Source organism: Vanacampus margaritifer, chromosome 7, assembly GCF_051991255.1.
Source record: "Vanacampus margaritifer isolate UIUO_Vmar chromosome 7, RoL_Vmar_1.0, whole genome shotgun sequence".
NCBI lineage: Eukaryota > Metazoa > Chordata > Actinopteri > Syngnathiformes > Syngnathidae > Vanacampus > Vanacampus margaritifer.
Window position 1 is genome coordinate 7,041,218 of NC_135438.1, and position 20,749 is coordinate 7,061,966.

General features: G+C 41.7%; 1 protein-coding gene across 9 annotated transcripts; it reads left to right on the forward strand.

Moving 5' to 3' along the window:
* The first annotated feature begins 385 nt into the window (after positions 1-385).
* On the forward strand, positions 386-18,745 carry LOC144055308 (bromodomain-containing protein 4-like). 9 transcript variants are annotated; one of them, XM_077571176.1, is made up of 22 exons: positions 386-472; positions 2,685-2,800; positions 4,085-4,325; positions 4,420-4,512; positions 6,602-6,739; positions 6,808-6,940; positions 7,014-7,312; positions 7,601-7,975; positions 8,499-8,627; positions 9,028-9,252; positions 9,796-10,010; positions 10,477-10,577; positions 10,951-11,208; positions 11,671-11,766; positions 11,843-12,268; positions 12,944-13,528; positions 14,128-14,228; positions 14,346-14,460; positions 14,539-14,672; positions 15,008-15,198; positions 16,414-16,672; positions 17,225-18,745. In XM_077571176.1, the coding sequence occupies exons 3-22, from the start codon at positions 4,197-4,199 to the stop codon at positions 17,291-17,293; spliced, it is 4,071 nt and encodes a 1,356-aa protein (XP_077427302.1). In that variant the 5' UTR covers positions 386-472; positions 2,685-2,800; positions 4,085-4,196; the 3' UTR covers positions 17,294-18,745. The 9 variants fall into 9 exon arrangements, with proteins under 9 accessions (XP_077427302.1, XP_077427298.1, XP_077427299.1 ...); XM_077571172.1 differs by lacking the exon at positions 386-472 and adding an exon at positions 489-675; XM_077571173.1 differs by lacking the exon at positions 386-472 and adding an exon at positions 489-675 and having other exon boundaries at positions 11,846-12,268.
* Positions 18,746-20,749: the final 2,004 nt, after the last annotated feature.

Here is a 20,749-nt window from a genome sequence, read left to right on the forward strand (position 1 = left end):
TTGTTCATGTCTGCTTTTTTCCTTAATTCAGATTATTCTTTGCTGCTGCGGTATTAATTATTTTTATTGTCCATATCAATAAAAATAACGTCGACTCCAGTGTTTCTGTTTATTGGCGTGTGTGTGTGCGTGCGTGCGTGCGTGCGTGCGTGCGTGCATTTTATGAAAAGGCTGATTTCTATGTATTTACGTTTATGTTGTAAAGATCAATATATATGACAAAACGTTTTAGTTTATTTAATGTAGGTAAGTAAAACTTGCACTGTAGTTTAAACTTTCAGCGTTGAAACGGTTGCAAATGATTGCGTAATATGCCCGAGGAGGGGGCGGAGCTTCGCCTGACACTGACAGCGGTGTCCCTCCCGCCTGACCGCCGTGCGTGCGTCTGACGTCATCGACGTAGAAAGGGGACTGTTTGTTCTGGATTTGGGGCGAGGAAGGTCCTCCGAGCGCTGACAACAGACTCAGCCAGGTATGAATTGTGCTTGCTTGGGTGACACCGGCGTATGTAGCGAGGGTGGGAAGCCGGCGGGGTCCGATAAAAAAACGCGTTAAAGCCCCGTATCGGTGGTGTTTTTCCGCCCGCTGTCAAGAGTGAACCTCGGCATGAGCTGTCTTCGCGCGGGGCCTTGCACCGGTTCGGGCCACACACGCGATGGATCATTTTTGTGTCTTGTGAGGTTTACGCTACTCATGGCGCATATTTCTTCTCGGCTCTTTTCGCCACTCTTGTATAACACGCGCTAAGGTGTTTTTTGTTGTATTTAAGACTGCGCCGTCGCAGTGTGTGCACGTTAGCTCGCAGTCGTGCTAAGAGCAGCTAGCCCCGCTCGAGCTGTTTGTTTGTAGCCCCCGTAGGCCGTATTCATGACATAACTTACGCGCGCCAGACGGCGTAGCCGAGGCGCTATTGCGCTGGGGGCCGTGTGCAACGTGACGTATATCGTTTTCGTGAATACAGAGCTCTCCTGGTTGTATTCTGAAAGGCCGTTTACGTGAGAAGTTGACACTTGCTGGTGAGACATGGCGACGTGCTTGCTTATCATGGAAGGTTAGCAAAGACGGCGGTGTAGCAGCTAGCACGACGCTTTTTTTGCGTGTGAGGGGCATGGACTCTGTCTTTTTTTAAGCTGCTGGTGGCTCCTATGTACACATGGCGTTACGTTAATTCCCTTTTATTTCCCCGTCGGTTGTTTTCAGACGTTATATCCACCGCGGAGAACGTAGTAGCTCAATGGCTAACAGTCCCTGCGTAGGTAAAATTATCTTCCATTTAACGGCTTCACTTTGATGTGTGCTTTTTGGATAACGTCACAAAGGTTGTTGAATACTGCAAATCTTCTGCCTACCACTCAAAAGTCGAAATCTAAAACATTTTTACAACTGCGAAAGTTATCTGCGTGCCTGCATCGGTGATGTTTTTATCGGATGATATTGTAAGTACGAAAGGACAAAATGGGTGAGCTTGACGTCGTCATGTTCTGCAAAACAAACTTGTTTCGTGATTGTGTAACCAAGAAAACTCGTCTGTGGATTCCAGAAAGCGAAGACATCAAATGTCACCTCATGCTTGGAACAAAAATTATTTTACACCACTTAAACAAACCAAAAGAGTACAGTTGCCTCGACTCAACTTTCGCACATTACTGACCACAACTGACACATTTATAAAGACATATTAATTCAAACACATTTTTTTATCTAGCACATTTTTGTGACAGTATGCTTTTTGGCTCATGAAATACTCTAATACGGCAAACTCTTGCTATTAGTGGTGTTAGGGATCCAGCCTCACTGTAAAGTACTCAATGTGTGAAACATACAAAGGATGGAAATTTCATTCTCAATGGCCCCCTTTCTGAAAAAAAAAAAAAACACAAAATAATATTGGAATAACCAACAAATCATTCTCCATTCATATGTGCGTTTTGTTGTTTGAAGCAGGTATAGATGAAAGAGCAAGCTTTGAAGTCTACTTTCACTAGAGAATCACAGTGTGCCGTGATGTCATGCCCTCAAATTTGCAAAATTTGAAGTAAGCAAGTAATTTTAAAATAGCTACGTGAGTTACGGATGCGTCCTATGGCAGGCACAAGCTCCATCTCCGCCAAACTTTGACCGGACACTGTATACCATGCAGCCAAACTTTGACCGGACACTGTATGTATACCATGTAGTCTTTAGTTTTAACGTACTTTAGATTTAACAGCTATCCGTTATCAGCTGTTAACTTCTGCCATTGCCAATAGTGATCCAGATCTTTCTCTGCATTAACTTACGTTTGTTTTTGCCGTGACTAACTCCACAAGGAGCCTCGCTTGCCTGTTGGATCTCTACTAGAATCTTCCGTTACGCTGCAATCCATTGTCAACCTGGCCACCTATCAACCGGAGGCCAGTGCTAGAGTGGATTCGAAGGATCACAGAAAGAGTACCAGTGAATAGCTTGAATTATGTTAAACAGAAAAAATCATGAGTAGCTGAATCGAAGCTGTTTGACTATCTTTTTTTAAATCCTGTCATAAAAAAATATTCTCGCATGAATTGGAATAGTCACATTAACAAGCAACAAACTGTACACATATGTGAGGTTATCTTGCTGAAATGCACTTTATTTCTTTTCTGCTCCTGCAATTCAATGCTATTTTGTTGACTAAACTTGTTTTCTCTTTGTTTTTCTGTTAGGGTGACGTGCAGTTCTCACTCACTGTGTTGCAGTTTGCACCCACATTGCTGCATCCTCGTCGACCACACAATGAACGCCCAAGCAATTTAAGGAACAGCGAGACCGCACCAAACATGTAAGTTTTCATCTATTTTGCAGAGGGGGGGGGGGGGGGGTTCTTGGAAATTGGCCCGGGTGATAATAAACGAGGTACTATTTTGCACCTATCTATTGGTCCCCAAATTACATGTCTGCACATTTTCAGTACGCAACAGTGGCACTTTCCGTTGATCTTCCTAGACAGCCAATGCCCACAACACTGGTCAATGATGCTCCTGGTTCCCCACATATAGCTGAATTGTCTCATTAAGCGTCATGCATTACTCAGTGATACTGAACTAAATGATTGGAAATACCCATTCTCTGAATGGTAACATTTGGAAGCAAAATTTCTTCATTTGCACCGTGTTGTACCAATAGGTTCCTTCTTGGCAACAGGGTTATAATAGTTTGGGATTTTTCATTATAGTTTTTATTTCATTTTGACTTTTTTTGTTCCGTTAGTTTGAATTAGTTTTTAGAGCAAGTTTATTATTGAGTATTTTTTTTGTATTCAGTTTTTTTAAATGCTTCGTTTCATTTTATATTATTGTTGGTATTCAATATATGTTGTATTTGTTGAGTAAAAGCAACAAACAATGCACTAAGTATTGGCTAATAAACTACAATTCACAAATGACTGACCTTCCTTATGTACAGCAGAACAGTAATATGGAAATAAGTAAAAATGAACCTGACAAAAATAAAAATAGACCTTTTTGCTATAATATTAGTTTTAGATTTAGTTAGTTTTATAAAGGTGAACGAGTTTCGCGAGTACCAATACCTTAAAATAAGACTGGTATTGGCGCCGATACCTGGTATCGGTAGTCACCCGTCATAGTCAGCGTGATACCACCTCTGCCTCAATTTGAGCCAGGTAAAACCCTGTTTGCGGTACACAATGAATCCAATGTCCCTAAAACTTGAGCTATGTATTAAAAAGCGGCAACTTCTCTACTTGTTCCTTTTTTTTTTTTAAACCCATCAGGTGATATCTCAACCAAATGATAAAAGCTCATATTTGGAAAAACAATTGGATAAACGGGATATAAAATGGATAAATGTATACTTTTATAGCTGCCACAAGGAAGTGTAAAATGCAAATTTTGTGTGCGTTGGTTGTTGAAGGGTTAAGACAATAACGTTCAGACACACCTAATGTATTTGTGGTGAGGACTGTTGGAACTGGCAGTGCAAGTGTTTACAAAGGTTTACTGAAGTGATTGTGAGTTGCTGTGGGATACGAGGCATTGTCTTGGTCTTGATGCTAAGCGAGAGAGAGCACTTTAATCCCAAAACTCTTGCTGCTGTTGAACAGAGAGTCAAGCGAGGAGTGGAATGGCCTGAGGGGGATCCCCCCGGTGCCGCCTGCCCCCGCCAGGTCCAATCTACCTAAACTGACTGCTCGGCCGCTGCAAACCACCACTGTGATGGGGGACGGACTGGAGCCAGGCAGCAGCCACAACCCTCCCTCGGCCCCGCAGCCTCACATCCTGAATCCTGCGTCGCCCGAAATAGGGAATTCCATCAGACCCAAACGACAGACCAACCAGCTACAGGTGTGTAAAAGAGACCGCCGCTTTTTGTTGTACTTAATTGTGGAGATTGACAGCCAGGAATCTACAACTGACTCTGCTCGTTTTCTCTTTTCAGTACCTGCTCAAAGTGGTACTGAAGACATTATGGAAACACCAGTTTGCGTGGCCCTTTCATGCTCCCGTAGATGTCGTCAAACTCAATTTACCCGTGAGTCCTATGTTTTTGTAGCTCAAATTGCCTAGTGGCAAGGTTTGTATTGTAGCAAGTATAGGTTACCACTACCAGTACCGTAAACGTTAGCCAGCACAAATGACGCAATACCATCATTTCCAAATACTGGTACTTGGAGGGGCCATGGGACTGACAAGACTCACTTTCGGCAAGAAACATGAGGTGCATTCAAAGACAGTAGGACATTACATGCGCAGGAGAAAAAAAAAACCATCCATGCGTTATAAACAAATATATAACTGTGGGATTTCTAACAAGCTACAAAAGCTGACAAAGGAGAAAAATGATGGGGGTGAAATCACTTTGCTATTTTACTTAATTACAATCAATGCCCAAAGGCTGAAGAAATAAACAAATATTTTTGATGTCCTAATGCTTTTATACAGTTACTGTATCTAAATAAAAAGTTAAATGTTTTGTGCTCAATTGTTCTAAAGTCTGTAAAAATGTTCTTTTTTTTCTCTTCCATTTTTACAGGAAAAAATATTAGTATCCTAGTATTTTTTGAATTAAATACAAATAAAACAAACAAAGTTGTTTGGCTGTCAGCTATTATTTCATTGCTTTTTACAGTTGTTTTGTTGTTTTTGGCATGATATCGTTTCAGTACTGGTATCAAGGTATTTTAAGCAGTTTTTAATATTAAAGTAAAAATGTTGGTATTGTGACAATACTAGGCCAGGTAGGTATGTGTTAAATTTAAGAGCTGTCAAACGATTACGTTTTTTTTTTTAATCAGATTAATCACATCTTAGAATTTTGATTAATCAGAATTAATCATATAATTAAAAAGGCTTTTCATCAAAAAAAAATCCCCGCCAAATTTGAAGAGCACCTATTATGTTAATGCTTTCAACATTTGTTATAAGGCCGTCTTCAACATTTTTTGATCCGCTGCAGACTCATCCTCTTTTTCTAATCAGTTAATTACTTGCATAATTTGAAATAGAGAAAAAAAAGGCCCCCAATAGTTTGACATGAACAAATATTCTGAATGTTATACATAACTGCTATTTCTAAAGGGTCATCTGCGGTCAAAATTAATACGATTAATCTGCGTTAATACATGATATTAATGCAATATTGTTTTCTGATAAAACAATGAGTTAACGCTTTAACTTTGACAGCACTAGAAATTGCAGTTGAACACAATACATACTGGTTGATCAGATTAGTCAAGCGTTTGGAAACCATTTAAACATATTTCTGATGAGGATTTAGGGAATATATTTAATAATTAATCCCAGAGTCAATCTGTCACCATAAAACCTTGAATATTTCACATGCATTTGTTCATATTTTCTCCTGTCACACAAGTGTAATTAGAAATTAACTGCTGGGTGATAAAAATAGAAATTATGTACTCACCCTTTGATGAATGATGGACGTTGGTGAAGGTGGATTACTAAAGGCAAGTAAACTCAAGACTTTAGTAGGCATAGTCTTTCAACACTTCTGTCATAAACGTGAAAAAAAAAGAAGCAGTTTTATATCCATATTCTACTGAGCACCCAAGACAGAGGTGCAAGCTTCCCACTTGGCAATCAGTTACTTTCCAGTTCATGGTTGACATCACACTTTTCCTTCCCTTTTGACATCACTGCTATGCTTCTTTGGTGTCATCATGAAGAAAAACACACAAAATAAGGCAAAAACACACTTGCGGTATTAACACTTCAGGTGCTCAAGTCATGATGTTTTTGCACAATTTTAAACTTCGACCGCTTTCAGAATAGTAAAATCAGACTGTCATTTTGTAGTCTGTTAACTCCAGTTCTATATATGTTATGAGTACATCCTGTTGCGACAGAAGTTACCAATAGTATACTCACTATAAAATAAGCACTGACACTACGAGAAGTGAACTTTTAATTGGAAACTGTCACCTAAAAATATGAGAATTCACTGAAATGACCTCATTGTATGACATCCAGTAAAATTTAAAGATAAGCTTCAAATTCTGTCTAGCACAGTGTTGACAGGGGATACCAACCTGACCTTTAATCTTAGCCAACAGCAGTTGAGATAGCCTTTAAAGTATTTTGCCTTTGTCCCATATTTCTAGGACTACACTAAAATAATCAAAACCCCAATGGACATGGGTACAATAAGAAAACGCCTGGAGAACCACTACTACAAAAATGCCCAGGAGTGTATTCATGACTTCAACACCATGTTCACCAATTGCTACATCTACAACAAGGTCAGTAGCTGGGAACAGCTTGTTGGAATTTAAGGCGAATGTAACAAACTGCGCATTGCTTGATGCAGCCCAGCGATGACATTGTGTTGATGGCAAAAGCCTTGGAGAAGCTCTTCCTCCAGAAGATCACACAGATGCCGCAGGAAGAGACAGAAATTGCTGTGGTCGCCAAGGGGCGCCGCGGCATAAAACGAGAGCCTGGTAAGGATTGTAGCTTGACTTCATCTTACACTCGGAGCTTCTCGTGTTCACTCATTTTTCTGCTTGATTTCAGCTCCGATCAGCATGTCCGAATCAAGCCAAGACCTATCCTCCCCATCTAGCACCCCGCACACACGAGGATTTTCGTCCCCTTCCACCCTCCCACACACCCACCCGTCGCCAACCCCGCCTGCGCTGGCCCAGCCCCCACGTGTGCCTCCTACACCCACAGCCCACGCACCCCATCTAGGACCTCCGTACCCACTCTCAACAGCAGGCATACTGCCCCAGGGCATGACCGCTGTGGCCCCTCCGACGCACCCAGGCCTCCATTCTAGCCCGATGTTGCAGAACGCCCCCGCTCTCATCAAGGTACCTACAAGGGGACTAGGGCTGGATGATATGGCTTTAAAATAAAACCTGCTTGTTGTTTTTTCACAAAAACGCTAGTCCCAATTTCATATAAAAAATATTTTTTTTAAATTTAAAAAGTAAAGCTGTATATATGTATATATATATTTTTTTTTAGTTTTCAATTACTTGGAGAAATTAATATTTCAGAATCAATCGCCCAGCTCGAGAGGAGAGTCAGCTATTACCAACCTGGTGACATGATGTCATTTTGTTTATATCCTTTGACCGCTTGTGATGATCCAACAGCAAAGGAAGAGCCAGAAGAGGAAAGCGGACACCACAACGCCCACAGCCAATGACCAGCTCAGCGAATCATCTCCTGTCTCGGCAGAGACTCGAACTCGCCGCGAGAGCAGTCGCCCGTCAAAGCAGCCCAAGCGAGACCCATCGCAGCCTGACTCCCAGCACCACCTGGTGGTTGGTGGTTTGGAGACTGGAGACATGTTGACGCCCAAACGTCAAGATCAGATGCATTTCTGCGCCCTCCTTGTCAAAGAGATGCTGTCCAAGAAGCACTTTGCGTACTCGTGGCCCTTTCACCTACCCGTAGACGCAAAAGCTCTCGGCCTTCATGACTACTATGACATCATCAAGCATCCCATGGACCTCAGTACGATCAAGGTAATTATGAATACCCTTGGATGATTTGTTTTTATTGTACTAGCCTTCAACAAATACTTACGCTGGAAATACTACAGTTGCTCAAAATCTGTCGTGGGACATTGTTAAAGCTGCTGATTTGTTCAGATTTTGAAACCGTTTTTCCCGATAAAAAATAATGCAACTAGAAATAGAGCACCCTGCTATTTGCGGAGGATAGGCACTGAGGCGTCCATGAATAGCAAACCTGTGAGATTCGACACTCCCCTAGAAATAATTAGAAGTGCCTTGATATTTTTCCTAACATATTTGATCGTATTACAAATCATAAAAGAGGCATTGCACTTCCTACGGATTCCACTGTACTTTGAATTTGAGCGTTCTTTGTCCGGTATTTCACATTTTAGTTTAAAAGATTACTGGTGCTAAAACACACCCGTTAGGAATGGGTGATGTTTTTCAGATGCTCTTTGTACTGTCCTGCATCGTTTTTTTTCCCGATTAAAAACCTAAGATGCTTCTAAAAATTGTTTACCTCCTTTAGAAAAAGCTGGACAACAGACAGTACAGAGACCCTCAAGAGTTTTCAGCAGACGTCCGATTGATGTTCTCCAACTGTTACAAGTATAATCCACCAGGCCACGATGTGGTGGCCATGGCTCGGAAACTACAGGTGAGCATTTCGTCCTTTGTACATTCTCCCAAAAAATACTTTGCTCTCCAAGTACCACCGTACTGACAAACTTTAAAAGACTAGTAGTAAGTAGGCCCCTAATAATAATAATAATTAATCGCAATGACTTCAGCCCTAGCTGAGTGGGTGTGTAGCAAATATCTATCTTGAATCTCTGTCAATCTTCACACAAAACTACAGTATGCCAATTAAGACAACTATTCATCAGCATGCATGGTTATGCTGGACCTCCCAAAAAAGGGTGCGACCAACTGAAAAAATTGTCAGACCAGTGTTACCAGTCCACATCTTACTGTAGAGCCCTGAATTGAAATAATTACATGCCTCGTTTTTTTCCCCCCCTCTCCTGCTAAAAACGCTATCTTGCACCTCGTCATAGGACGTCTTTGAGATGCGTTTTGCCAAGATGCCTGATGAGCCAGAGGAGACCGCCCCGGTTCCCACACCGTCATCTGTCCTCCACCCTGCCCCCTCCACTCGGCAAGCACCGCCACCACCGCCCGTTGTCTCAGAAGACAGCAGTTCCAGTATGTCCGAATCCGAGTCCTCAGCAGGAGACTCTGATCAAGAGAGGCAGCAGAAATTGGTTGTGTTACAGGAACAGGTTAGAGCAGTGTTTTTCAAAATCTTTACACAAAGTACCACCTACAGCTAGTAGGCTCAGGTGTTTATCAAATTGAGGCAGGGATTTTATCCCTATAAATGTAATATCTTTGTTAGCAATTGTAGTGTTGTGCAGTTTGAATGTAACACCGTAACTACAGTATATGTAGGAAAAAAATCTTAAATGATTATGAAGTATCATTTAAAATATATTGCTCATAGAAGTTAGATTTTTTTTTTTTAATCTACATAAATCAATGTTTCAAACATTTATTCACGCTTAAATGAAAACGTTTTGTACTTAAAAGTTAAATAAAATTGAAATGCACTGGATTACAAAAAAGTTCAAACCCACAAGGTTATGTATGTTTTTAATATTAAATCAGTGATTCTTTCACATACCATTAGAGGGCGCCCCGTACCACCAGTGGTACAAGTACCACACTTAAGAATCAATGGGTGAGCGGATTCATATTAGGGAGGGTTTATGAGGCTGTTGGTTTTGCATGTTTGTAAACCACATGTCTTCATGTCCTCTGCACAGCTCAAAGCTGTCCACGAGCAACTGGCCGCGCTCTCTCAGCCTCAGGTCTGCAAGCCCAAGAAGAAAGAGAGGGAGAAGAAGGAGAAGAAGAAGAAGGAAAAGCACAAGAAAGTGGGAATGGAGGAACCCACCGAGCCTGCCGTGCTTCAGGTTTCTAAGAAGAGCAAAATCAGCAAAGACATGCTCATTCCGAAGAAGGAGAAGAAGAAGCCTGGGTTGGTAGCTTTTGAACGTTTCTACAATGAATGCTATTCGCAGTGCTGTGTTAAAAAAAGTTCATGCATAAAACAATTAATAGAATAGAATGAAACATTCTTGAAATGGCACAATGGATATATAGACAGGTTATCAAGGGTTTTTTTCTACTGGAAATCAGCCACAATTTATTCTAGTTAAATTTTTATTAAATTCTGGTTTAATTTCTGTTGCTGAAACACCAGATAAATATTGTATATTATTATGAAATGTTTTCTATTTATGACATGAAACTTTGATTTACCAACACCCCCACTAGATAGTGTTGATACACTGACGTTGTGCTAGTTTTCTTACCATATTTATAGGCATTAGCCGGCCTTGTCATGACATATTGTGACCTATTCCTTTTATGACACGTCTGTTAACACAGTTCAAAGGTAAATGATGCATTGTCTAATCAGCTGATGCGTTTATGAATTGCAGTAAGAAAGAAGGCGTCAAAAACAGTCGTCCCGCTGTGGCCCCTCAGCCTGGGCCAACACCTCTCGTCCCTTCAGCCTCCCTCGAAGCAGAAGATGACATGGGTATGCATGTTAGCTCATAAAAATGTGTCCATGAACACTCTGTAATTTATAAAAGTAGATGAATAGGCATATTATTACAAAATATATTTTTTTACTCGTTTGCACATTTATGAGCAGCATTAGTTGCATGAAGCACATGAAGATAGTATGTAGATGATTTTGGTTGAATAAACCATGTTAAACATTGTGCCGTTGCTTGAATAGCAGCCATTTTTAGGGTTTTATTTAACAACCCATTTCATCAACAACAATAGTAAATCGAGGTACCAGCGTGCATTTGTAAAATTTTAAACCGCATTGTGTGACACCCTGTCCACCGTGTACATTGTCATGACATTTGGTCTAATGTAATCCTGCTCCTTGCCCTCACCAGACTTGTTCGGGAGCGCGGCAGCTGTCGGAGGCAAGCCCATGTCGTACGAAGAGAAGCGCCAGCTGAGCCTCGACATCAACAAGTTGCCCGGCGACAAGCTGGGCCGTGTCGTGCACATAATCCAGACCCGAGAGCCATCCATGAAGAACTCCAACCCGGACGAAATTGAGATCGACTTTGAGACACTGAAGCCTTCCACGCTCCGCGAGCTGGAGAAATACGTATCGAGCTGCCTCAAGAGGAAGAAAAAGTCGTCGGGTAGGCTTTTTCAAATTGATTCATTGTTGGGGCTGTATTACATATGATCCACCTGACTCACCTTTTCTCGGAGTTAGAACACTGGGGAGCAATTTGGAAAAGTTCTATTGAGTTCGATTTTTATGCTAATTAAAACTTATTTAAATTTGTTCAATATTTACCACCAAGAATTTTTGTGACTGGGGAAAGCGGACAACCAGTCATTTGGCTCTGTCACTAGAATACCAGAAAAACAGTCACTAGCTTGTGCTTTAGGCTGCCCAACACAGGTGTTTAGTTGTGTTGGCCGTCTCATAATAGCGGCAGAAAGTTACTACACAGCAATGTGTCTGACATATATTACGAAAGACACCTGCTTTAGTATGTCTGAGAGTGTAAGATTTTTTTCTTTCTTTAAATAAATGTATGCTTGGTTACAGAAGAGATTATATTTGCTTGTTTGAAAATCCACTGTCACTGTAGAAAAACCCCCGGAAATGACAAACGTCACAAAGTTGAAGACGGGATCTTCATCGTCGGGCACCAGTGACTCCTCTGATAGTGAAGATTCTGACAATGGTACCAAAATATATGCACCACCGTTTTATTTATTGTTTTATTCTAAAAGCTTCTAATTGACCGTATTTCTGTTTAGCAGGGCTGGTTCCCAAGCAGCAGAAGACGCTGTCCAACAAGGACACAAAGAGGACACAGCAGCAGTCCGTCACCGGCCCCAGCGCGCCACATTCTCAAGTGGTCCAATCCAAACTGCCGTACATTGCTCCCTCCACAATTCCTGTGTCGGTCCCCATCTCTGTTCCCATCCCCACTCCTGTCCCCGTCCCCGTCCCCGTCCCTGTCCCTGCTCTGGAATCCTCCCAGATGTTGAGCACCGGATTTGACCCATTGGCCCACTTTATGAACCCTCACCTCACCCAGCCCAACAACGAGCCCGGTCCAGTCATCACAACTGCCTGTCCCCCGCTCACCTCTGCCCTCCTCAACGTTACCACACCTGTTGGCCCCACACCTACTGAGACGCACCCCTTCCTGAACCAACATCCTATCGTACCTGCGCCAGGTCAGTGCCATTCTGCAATTAGGGGTGGGATAGATGGATTTTTATCATCTTTACTAGAGGTGCAAAAATTAGTCCATTAAATCGGCAAGTACTCAATTAGAAAATTAATTGATAATTATTTTTTTTCTAGTCTTATTTCAGCTTCTCAATAGTAAATATCCCATTTTTGTAGTCGTCCATTAAAGTAGACTGATTATCTTGTTTTCTTTTATCTGATTTTAGTTACACGATAACCAGTTACTCCTATTATGAAAAATCACTTCTTATACACATCACATAATGGAATACTAGCTCAGTATAATCTTTTATTTTATTTGAAATAGGTTTAAAAATATATATATATTGATAGCGACTGATGAAATAGTTAAACGTAATGCACTTTTCAGCCATATCGCCCTGTCCTATAAAAAACATCAAATAAACAATTCCACGTCATACCTGTGTGCTACATTTGCCCCCCAAAAAACTGCGTGTCTAACACTAATACTTCAGTATCGATACTTTTGACAACCCTACAGTGTAGTACAACAAACAATGCCTCTAATGGTGTCATTCAAAATGAAACTTTTTTTTTCTGTATAGGCTGAATTTTTTTGTATCAAATCTCATAATGTTGTGGCAGCACAGTAGAATATTTTGATCAAATTGTTTTATTTTGTACTCCTTTCTTTCCAGCCATCCATAGCGCACTTCCCCAGCAGCCAGCACGCCCAAGTAGCCACGCAGCACCACTTCCTTCCAAGAACACTCAGCCGCCTCCTTCCTCGCTCCTCTCCCTGCCCACGCCCACCCCTCATCTTCAGAACTCGCTTCCTCTCCCTCTGCCCCAGCCTGCTCCACGGCCCCGAGTACCTTCGCCGCCATCGCACGGGATCTTAGGCACCCTCTCCGCTCAGCCGCCCCAGGCCCTGCTTGAGGACGATGACGAGCCTACGCCCACCAGTGCGGAAACGCCACCCCTCAGCCAGGTGCAAAGCTTCCTGCAGTCGCTCCAACCGCGGACGTCCGGACAGGTTCAACCGCTGCACTCGCCCGCGCAGGGCGCCGCTCAACTGGGGCCTTCAATGCAAGCCGCGATGACGAGCGCCCCCGCGGCGTTGCATCGGCACAGCTCGGCCCACAGCCACACGCAGCAGTCCTACCCGCATGCTCTTGCCGCAGCGGTGCAGCAACAGAAGAGTGCGAGCCTCCAGCAAAAGCTACAACATTTGCAGCAGCAGCAGCCCTCGCCACGCATCAAGGCCGATCAATTCTCTACCGGTAAGACGTTCAAATAAGCCATGCAGATCGTAATGCACTTTCAGTTCCAACGCGGAAGTTTGCAAATAGTGAAAAAGCACAAAAAATTTGATCAACGCACCCAACTTGCTTACGAAAGTTAGCTAGCGTGATCCTAATGATATGTTCAATTGAAGGTGAAAGACGCTTTGCCTTTGTTGTCCCTTGGGAATTTGATCGCAGGATAGTGCAAATTTAGCTGCTTCATGCGCGTTTTGGGAGGGGTTGGGGGGTGGGGTGTGTCAGTATGACCATCACAAGTAAAAATCAGGTTTGTGGTGGTTATGATAAATAGCGATCGAGCTAACCGTAGCATAACACATCATGTGACATGCCATGGACATGCTAACAAAACTCGCATCAACATCGTGACAGTTAATAAACCTTTAAACTAGTGTTTCCCAACCTCTGTTGTGCCCAAAGCACTCGTTTTCCATTAGAAAAAGCTCATGTCATGCCATCAAACATAAATGTCACAAAACTTTAAAATACTGAAATCATTTATATTGGGCTTTTTTTTTTGTTTGTTTGGTTGGGTTTTTGGCGACAATGCACATTTTCAATAGGTGTTCCTCTTGCAGGTTGCCTGCGTGATAGTCCCTCTCCACTCATGATGCATTGCCCGCTGATGCCTCAGTTCCAGACGACAGGACAACAGTCTCCCTCACAAATCAAGAAAAACGTCAGTCATTGGTTCACTGGCCAATAAAACTATATTCTACTAAGCTTAAGACTATTCTGAGTGTGTGCAGATGTTTTGGTCTTGTATATTTGGACATTCATTGTAATATGTGTTTAGGATCAGAGGTCGAACTTGGTAAAAGAGGAAAAAGCGTCCCACTCGCCGGTGCTGACACCGCCCCCATTCAGCCCTGCAATGCGCCAAGACACACAAAAACATGACAGCAAACACAGTAAGTAAACCCCTTTAATTGTCATAGTGCTTGATGAATGAACATTTTTTTTTTTTTAATTTATAATGCCTCCCTTAGGATTAGATGGGAAGTCATCAGATGGTTCTCGTCCCAGTTCCCGCCTCACCGACCACGTGGTGCAAGCCTGCCCTCCACAGGACACCAAATTCAAGCAAGAGCCCAAAACGCCCACGGCGTCCAAGAGGACTCCGGTATGTTTGACAGCACAATAAATGCACCCTTTAAAAAACAACAAAAAACTGTTGTATGGCGTTTGAACATTTGATTTGGTGATTCTTGTGCAAACCACTGGAGGGTTCCCGTGTGCCCTACTTTTAAACAATGTATTGTATGGGGAAAAAAACAAGTCAGCTCCTGTAGTAGTGCACAGTTTGATCATTTGATTTGGTGTTTTTTATTTTTTTTGCATACCACTAGAGGGATCCGTGTTGCCCACATAAAGAGTCGCTGATTTTCAACACACCATTTTCATCAAACTACTGTGACTCATACCGCCTTAACTACATCTTTTGTTACCGTCTCCCAGGATGTGAAGTTAAAGAACATGGGCTCCTGGGCCAGCTTAGCCCAGAGGTCTCAATCCACGCCGGCATCGGCCGTCCGCTCGTCCAGCGACAGTTTCGAGCAGTTTCGACGGGCGGCCAGGGAGAAGGAGGAGCGGGAGAGGCAGTTGAAGGCTCAGGCGCAACAGGCCAGGAGAGAGCAGGAGAAGCAGCGGTAGGTCGCACCACAGGTTCCCAATCTAAAAAAAAATAATAATAATTTAAGTTGCAAAAAGTATCATGAAATAATGATGATCTCGTATCAATTTACTTACAAATTTGCCGACCTAATTTTGAAGCTCTCGTTCTGTATGAATGGCAACATGCAAATAACATCAGATACCTGCCATTGTTCTGTCACAATACATGGTGGGTGTAGATAGATGAACGAAGATGTATTATTTGAAGTAAATAAATAATCATTTTCAGACCAAGTAAATTCGATTTTTTGCTTTGGCTTACTTTACAAGAGAATTAGGTAAAAATAATAATAATTGTAATTTGAGTAGTGAGTAAGATCACTTTAATTGCATTTTCAGTTGCCGGTTTCTCTCTTGGACCTTCCAATAAATATTAGGCAATCCCCCTCTCTATCCGCTTCTAAAATGTGTCTTAAAACACACCTTTGGTCTTCCAAATGGCTTTTGACTAAATCATTTATCAACTAGTTAATCCAATAAAGTTAAATACAATTTCAAATTTTTTTTTATGCAATATTTTTTTTTACATTTTAGCATACATTTTTATTTCAATTAAATAATCAATTATTTTATTTTATTTTTCTAATTTTGTATTTTACTAATCTCGCATATAACCAGCACTAAGTGAAAACAAATAATGCAAAAAAATATTGTTTGTTTTCGTTTCGTTTATTCGCACAGACAAAAAGACAATATAAAAACAGTTGTAACATTTAAGTGTGCAGGAAAGATCAGGAAACCCATATCGGGTTTATTGAAAAAAAAAAAAAAGATCTCCCCTAATACATAATCTTCATATTCAGTATACATATTCAATGCAGTAACAAATATAAAACAGTTATGATAAAATATATGTAATACACCGAGAGCATTCAAAGAAAGGACTTTATAAGAATTCCAATAAAAAATAAACTACAATGTATCTATTACCACAACTCTGTTATTAGGCCGATGTACATTATGGTTTAGTGACTTTCGCTTAATAAACATATTTTGAGTTTGATTTTGAAGTTATCTATTGACGTTGACTGAGCGGATATATTTATTCCATATCTGGGCTCCCCTATATCACGCCATCTCCCTCTGCTATATATATATATTACATAACGGAGTGAGCCGAATGTGGCAGGCGGGCTCACGTTCGTAACAGTTCATCCTCTTTCTAGCTCGTTCTTTTTGTTGTTCCGCAGCCACGACGACGACACCGTGGATCACACCCGCCGGGCACAGGATGATACCCGCCGACGGCAAGAGCAGCAGCAGCAGCAGCAGCAGCCGTCGCCCCTCGCGCCCACGCCTCCCGCTTCCACACCGCCCACTCACTCGCCGCAGCCTCCGGCCATCCCGCCTCCAGCGCCGTCCCCGACTTCCTCAGCCGCGCAAAACGCCCTCGACCAGCAGAGGGAGATGGCGCGTCGTCGTGAGCAGGAGAGGCGCAGGAGGGAGGCGGTACGTTACCACGGTTGACAAAATAAACAAGCCTAGCCTTGGCCTTTTACGCAAAACCCAGCAAAGGGAATTATTTATTACTTTCAGGTAGCAACTCAGCCTCCCACAATAGAGATAATTTGATTTGTATTATCAGCATCCGGTGTGACGTCTTTTGAAAGCTTTTAATTTATACATCCATGTGTGTGGATGATACAAGCGAGCGCTTCCAACGTTCTTCTGCAGTGTTGCCAGTTTAAAAGGGATTTTTTTTCCCCCAACCAATACCAGTAAGAGTACATCAACTCTTGAGTAATCAACGTTCACAAGTACCATATAACCCCCCCCCCCACCAAAAAAACATCCCTACAATTTAGTGACCTTTTTTGTGACTTCCAACCCGTCAAGCAACAATTTATACAAAATAATATGAATAAATACGTAATTTCAAATGAACAAATATGTCATTTCAATGACTACATATATTTTTTTAGGAAAATTGTACTTACAACAATCTACACAAGTAGCAGCTTGTTGACCTTGTCCTGTCGAATCATTTTCTCTTCCACGCAGATGGCCGACACCATCGACATTAACTTCCAGAGTGACCTGATGGCCATTTTTGAAGAGAATCTCTTCTGAGTCGGAAGGTGCGGCGGTGGCTGTGTGTGAAAGACCTACACACGCGCACACATACTCACACACACACCGACGTGGTGAGCTAATATACACGCCCTCACATGAACATCCGTATATGGACTACATAGTACATGTCCCCGATCTCACGCCGTCTTTTATTTTCCCTCGGAGCGCAGATACGTTTTGGTGTCTGACGTGATGTTTATAGTTGTTGGCTCACAAAATTGAGTTTAAAAAAAAAAAAATAAAATAAAAAAATTCCTTTAAAAGGCAGAGTGATGGTCAAGGGGGCGAGTTGAGAAAATGATTTAATTCAAAGTAATGAAGTGAAGATTATGAAAGGCGCACAGACTTTTGTTCTTCCCCTCTATTTTAACTGTGTTATTCCGAGATAGGAGTTGTAGCTGGTCTCGGACTTAATGGGCTTATTTTCTCAGGACACAGCGGCACAGCAGCCCCCCCCCCCCCCCCCCTCCCAACCTTCTACTTCGTGGCGTAAACCCTTTTTGCACGAGTTGAGTTGAAACGAGACCTGGCGACCGAGCGATTAATAAGAAGCCCACGAGTGTGTCCTCTCTGCCTTAGCGCTCTGTCTGGCCTGTATTGTCTATGATCACACCCTACAAATTATACATATTATATATAAATAGATACATAAATATATATTCTATACAAAGACAAGGCAACAAATGGAGAACACAGGAGGAATTGGTTTGTGTGCGCGCGGGGGTGACGATCTTTTGAGCGCTGCCTTTTTTTTGGGTAGAATTTACTGTAAAGAAAAAAAACTTTTTATGATGCCATTGATGATTTTTGTCTTTTTTCCCCCCTCTTGTCTGTCTGATCCTCCCACCAACGCGCCTGCTCTATGCCAAAACTATTGAGTTCTGAAAGTCCATTCACGTTCTTTCACTTTATGAGAGAGGCTGTTTTTATTGCTTTATTTAACCCGCCCTACCCCTTTTGAAATCTGAGTATTTGCGCAGCATTTTTTGCTCTGGATTTTTACTCGCGTCTTCTCTGCACTTTCACTCTTTTACACCCGCTTCCCATTCAAAAGTATCATTTTCTGTCATGCTATACATGTTTAGGGCTTTTTAAGCCATCTTGCCCTTCAAGTCATGCAGCCCCCTTGTAGATTTTTCTTTCTGATGTGTTTCCATTGTGATTAGGCTTTCTGTACTCTGGCCTGCACACCTATGAGTGTTATAAACATTCTAATTAGTTGATCCCATCAACCCACAACCACCACCACCTTTTCTTACTTGCTTGTTTTTGGACTTTTATTTTGTGGTTCTTACCTTCATACGCCTCCTTTTCCCCACCCCTCTGATTAATTTTTTCCAGAACAACCTTGTTGGTATGTTGACAAGTGAGGCATTGAGGTCAATAGATTCATCTTCAGACTATGGACATTTTTTTAAAGAAAAGTATTAAAATAATATTTTAAAAACTTTGGTGACTTTTTTGCTGTTTTTGTTTGTCATCTCTAGTTGTTAAATAGTTGCTGTAGTGATCGTTTCAACCAAGAGGGGGTGCTGTTGAGAAAAATCTCACACTGAATGGAATTAGATCCACCTTCACTATCACCTGAGAACCCATACGAATATTCTGCCTCTACCGGTTTAATGTTGCTCAGCTTCAATTGACAGTTTAACTATGTTTATTTAAGCAGTTCTCATTTTGATGCTGTGTAGTTGTAAACCAACTGTAAATAACCACAGCTTTAAAGGAGCCCTAATATGATTTTTTTTTTTTTTTATAAATTAAATAAAAATAGCTCTACTGAAGCTAAATTATATTGACACAATTAGAAAAAAAACCTATCCTCTAATGTTACTGAAGTTTACTTGGCAGTTTAAAAAGATTTGAATGTATCCAAAACCACCCAAGAAATATGCGTCACACTTTTGAAAACTGATGTCTAATGAGAATGTTTAAATGAACTTCCATTTCCACTCCCACAAGTCCCAAACATTTTCTGACCAAGAGGGAACATTTGTGCACTAAACTACAGCTGCATAAGAAATAACATGAGCGGAATCTCATAAAAGAAGACTTGAGAAACAAAAGCTTCGGAACTGAACCGCTGTGCAGGATGTTCTTTTACAAGCCGAGAGAGGATGTTGTGGTGTGGCGTGCCAGTTCAAATCAGCCAAACGTTTATAAAAGCAGCCAACAGATCCTTCAGAACGCCCCGATCTCCCCAACCGTCATCTGAGAGATCCAATACGAATATTAGACCTGGATGTGTAAATGCAAACAAGTGGAGATGAGACTCTAGGAAAATCAATACTGAAGCAGATACACAAGTTCTTCCTTTACAAACATAATGCTCAAATTTCTATGACTTTTTATTCATTTATAAAAGACATTCTCAATTTTCACGCATGGAGATGGAGACCAACAGTGTATATTCTATATGGTTTATTAATTTATTTTTGGGCAAATAGTGAACAATTGATTTTTATTTTTTTGAAAGCAAGTTGATTAAAGCCACTGTGAAATTAAAAGAAAAACAGAATTCTACCTTGTTTGTTTAAACCAACTACTGCTTTACCTTAAAGTCTACACTTATAAGATAACAAACAATGCTCAACACAATGGACTATATGCCAGGAGGAGGTGGGACTTGACAATTCCGTGTTTTCACCCATCAACTTCGTTTCTGTTTCCGGTTTGCGACGTATGGGCCGCGTCCCAGTACTTACGCTTCTCGGTTGCACGTTCCCGACGACGGGTGCGAGGCTGCGAGTGTGTAGTGTCTGTCTCAGTGTCCGAAGCATTTCAGATAGCCGAGACGCACTCCTGCCGATAAGCGGGGGCGCAGGGGTGGGGATGCGAGTGTTGGAACGCGGCCAGCAGTGGCCGGAAACGACGCTGATGTGTAAAAGTCGGAAGTCCGTGGCATCTACCCCATATTGACATAGTTAACAATTTGTATTTCAACAGAAACGATGGAGCAACTAGACATACCAATAACCAAAGTTTTAATTTATCCACTATAAATGACTAATATTGCAGCATCTCATCCTATTCACTTACTAGTCATAGAAGTAGTGTCTGCATGATTACAGTTTTTGTACTGCCTCCTGGTGGCCAAGACGGGCACACCAGAAGGAACTAAACAATAAATAGGTATGCGGCGTTGAATCATGATGGACACGCTGTTTATTTAGTTCTATACAGTGGAACTTTGACAGAAAATAGTGTCCAGTCCACTCAAAAATTGACTCTTGTTGAAGTTACGCTACACTCTTGGAATACGTATCCAAAATTCCAAAGTGTGATTTGAGTTACAAGCATGGTCAAAAAATGAATGAAAACTGTTATCTCAGGGCACCACTGTACTGTTTAACGAACACCTCTCTAACGGCGTCAATCCAAAGCGAACATGTTTGTGAAATCAACCTTTTTTCAATACGGCACTCTCATTGGAATGTTCATCAACATTGCTCC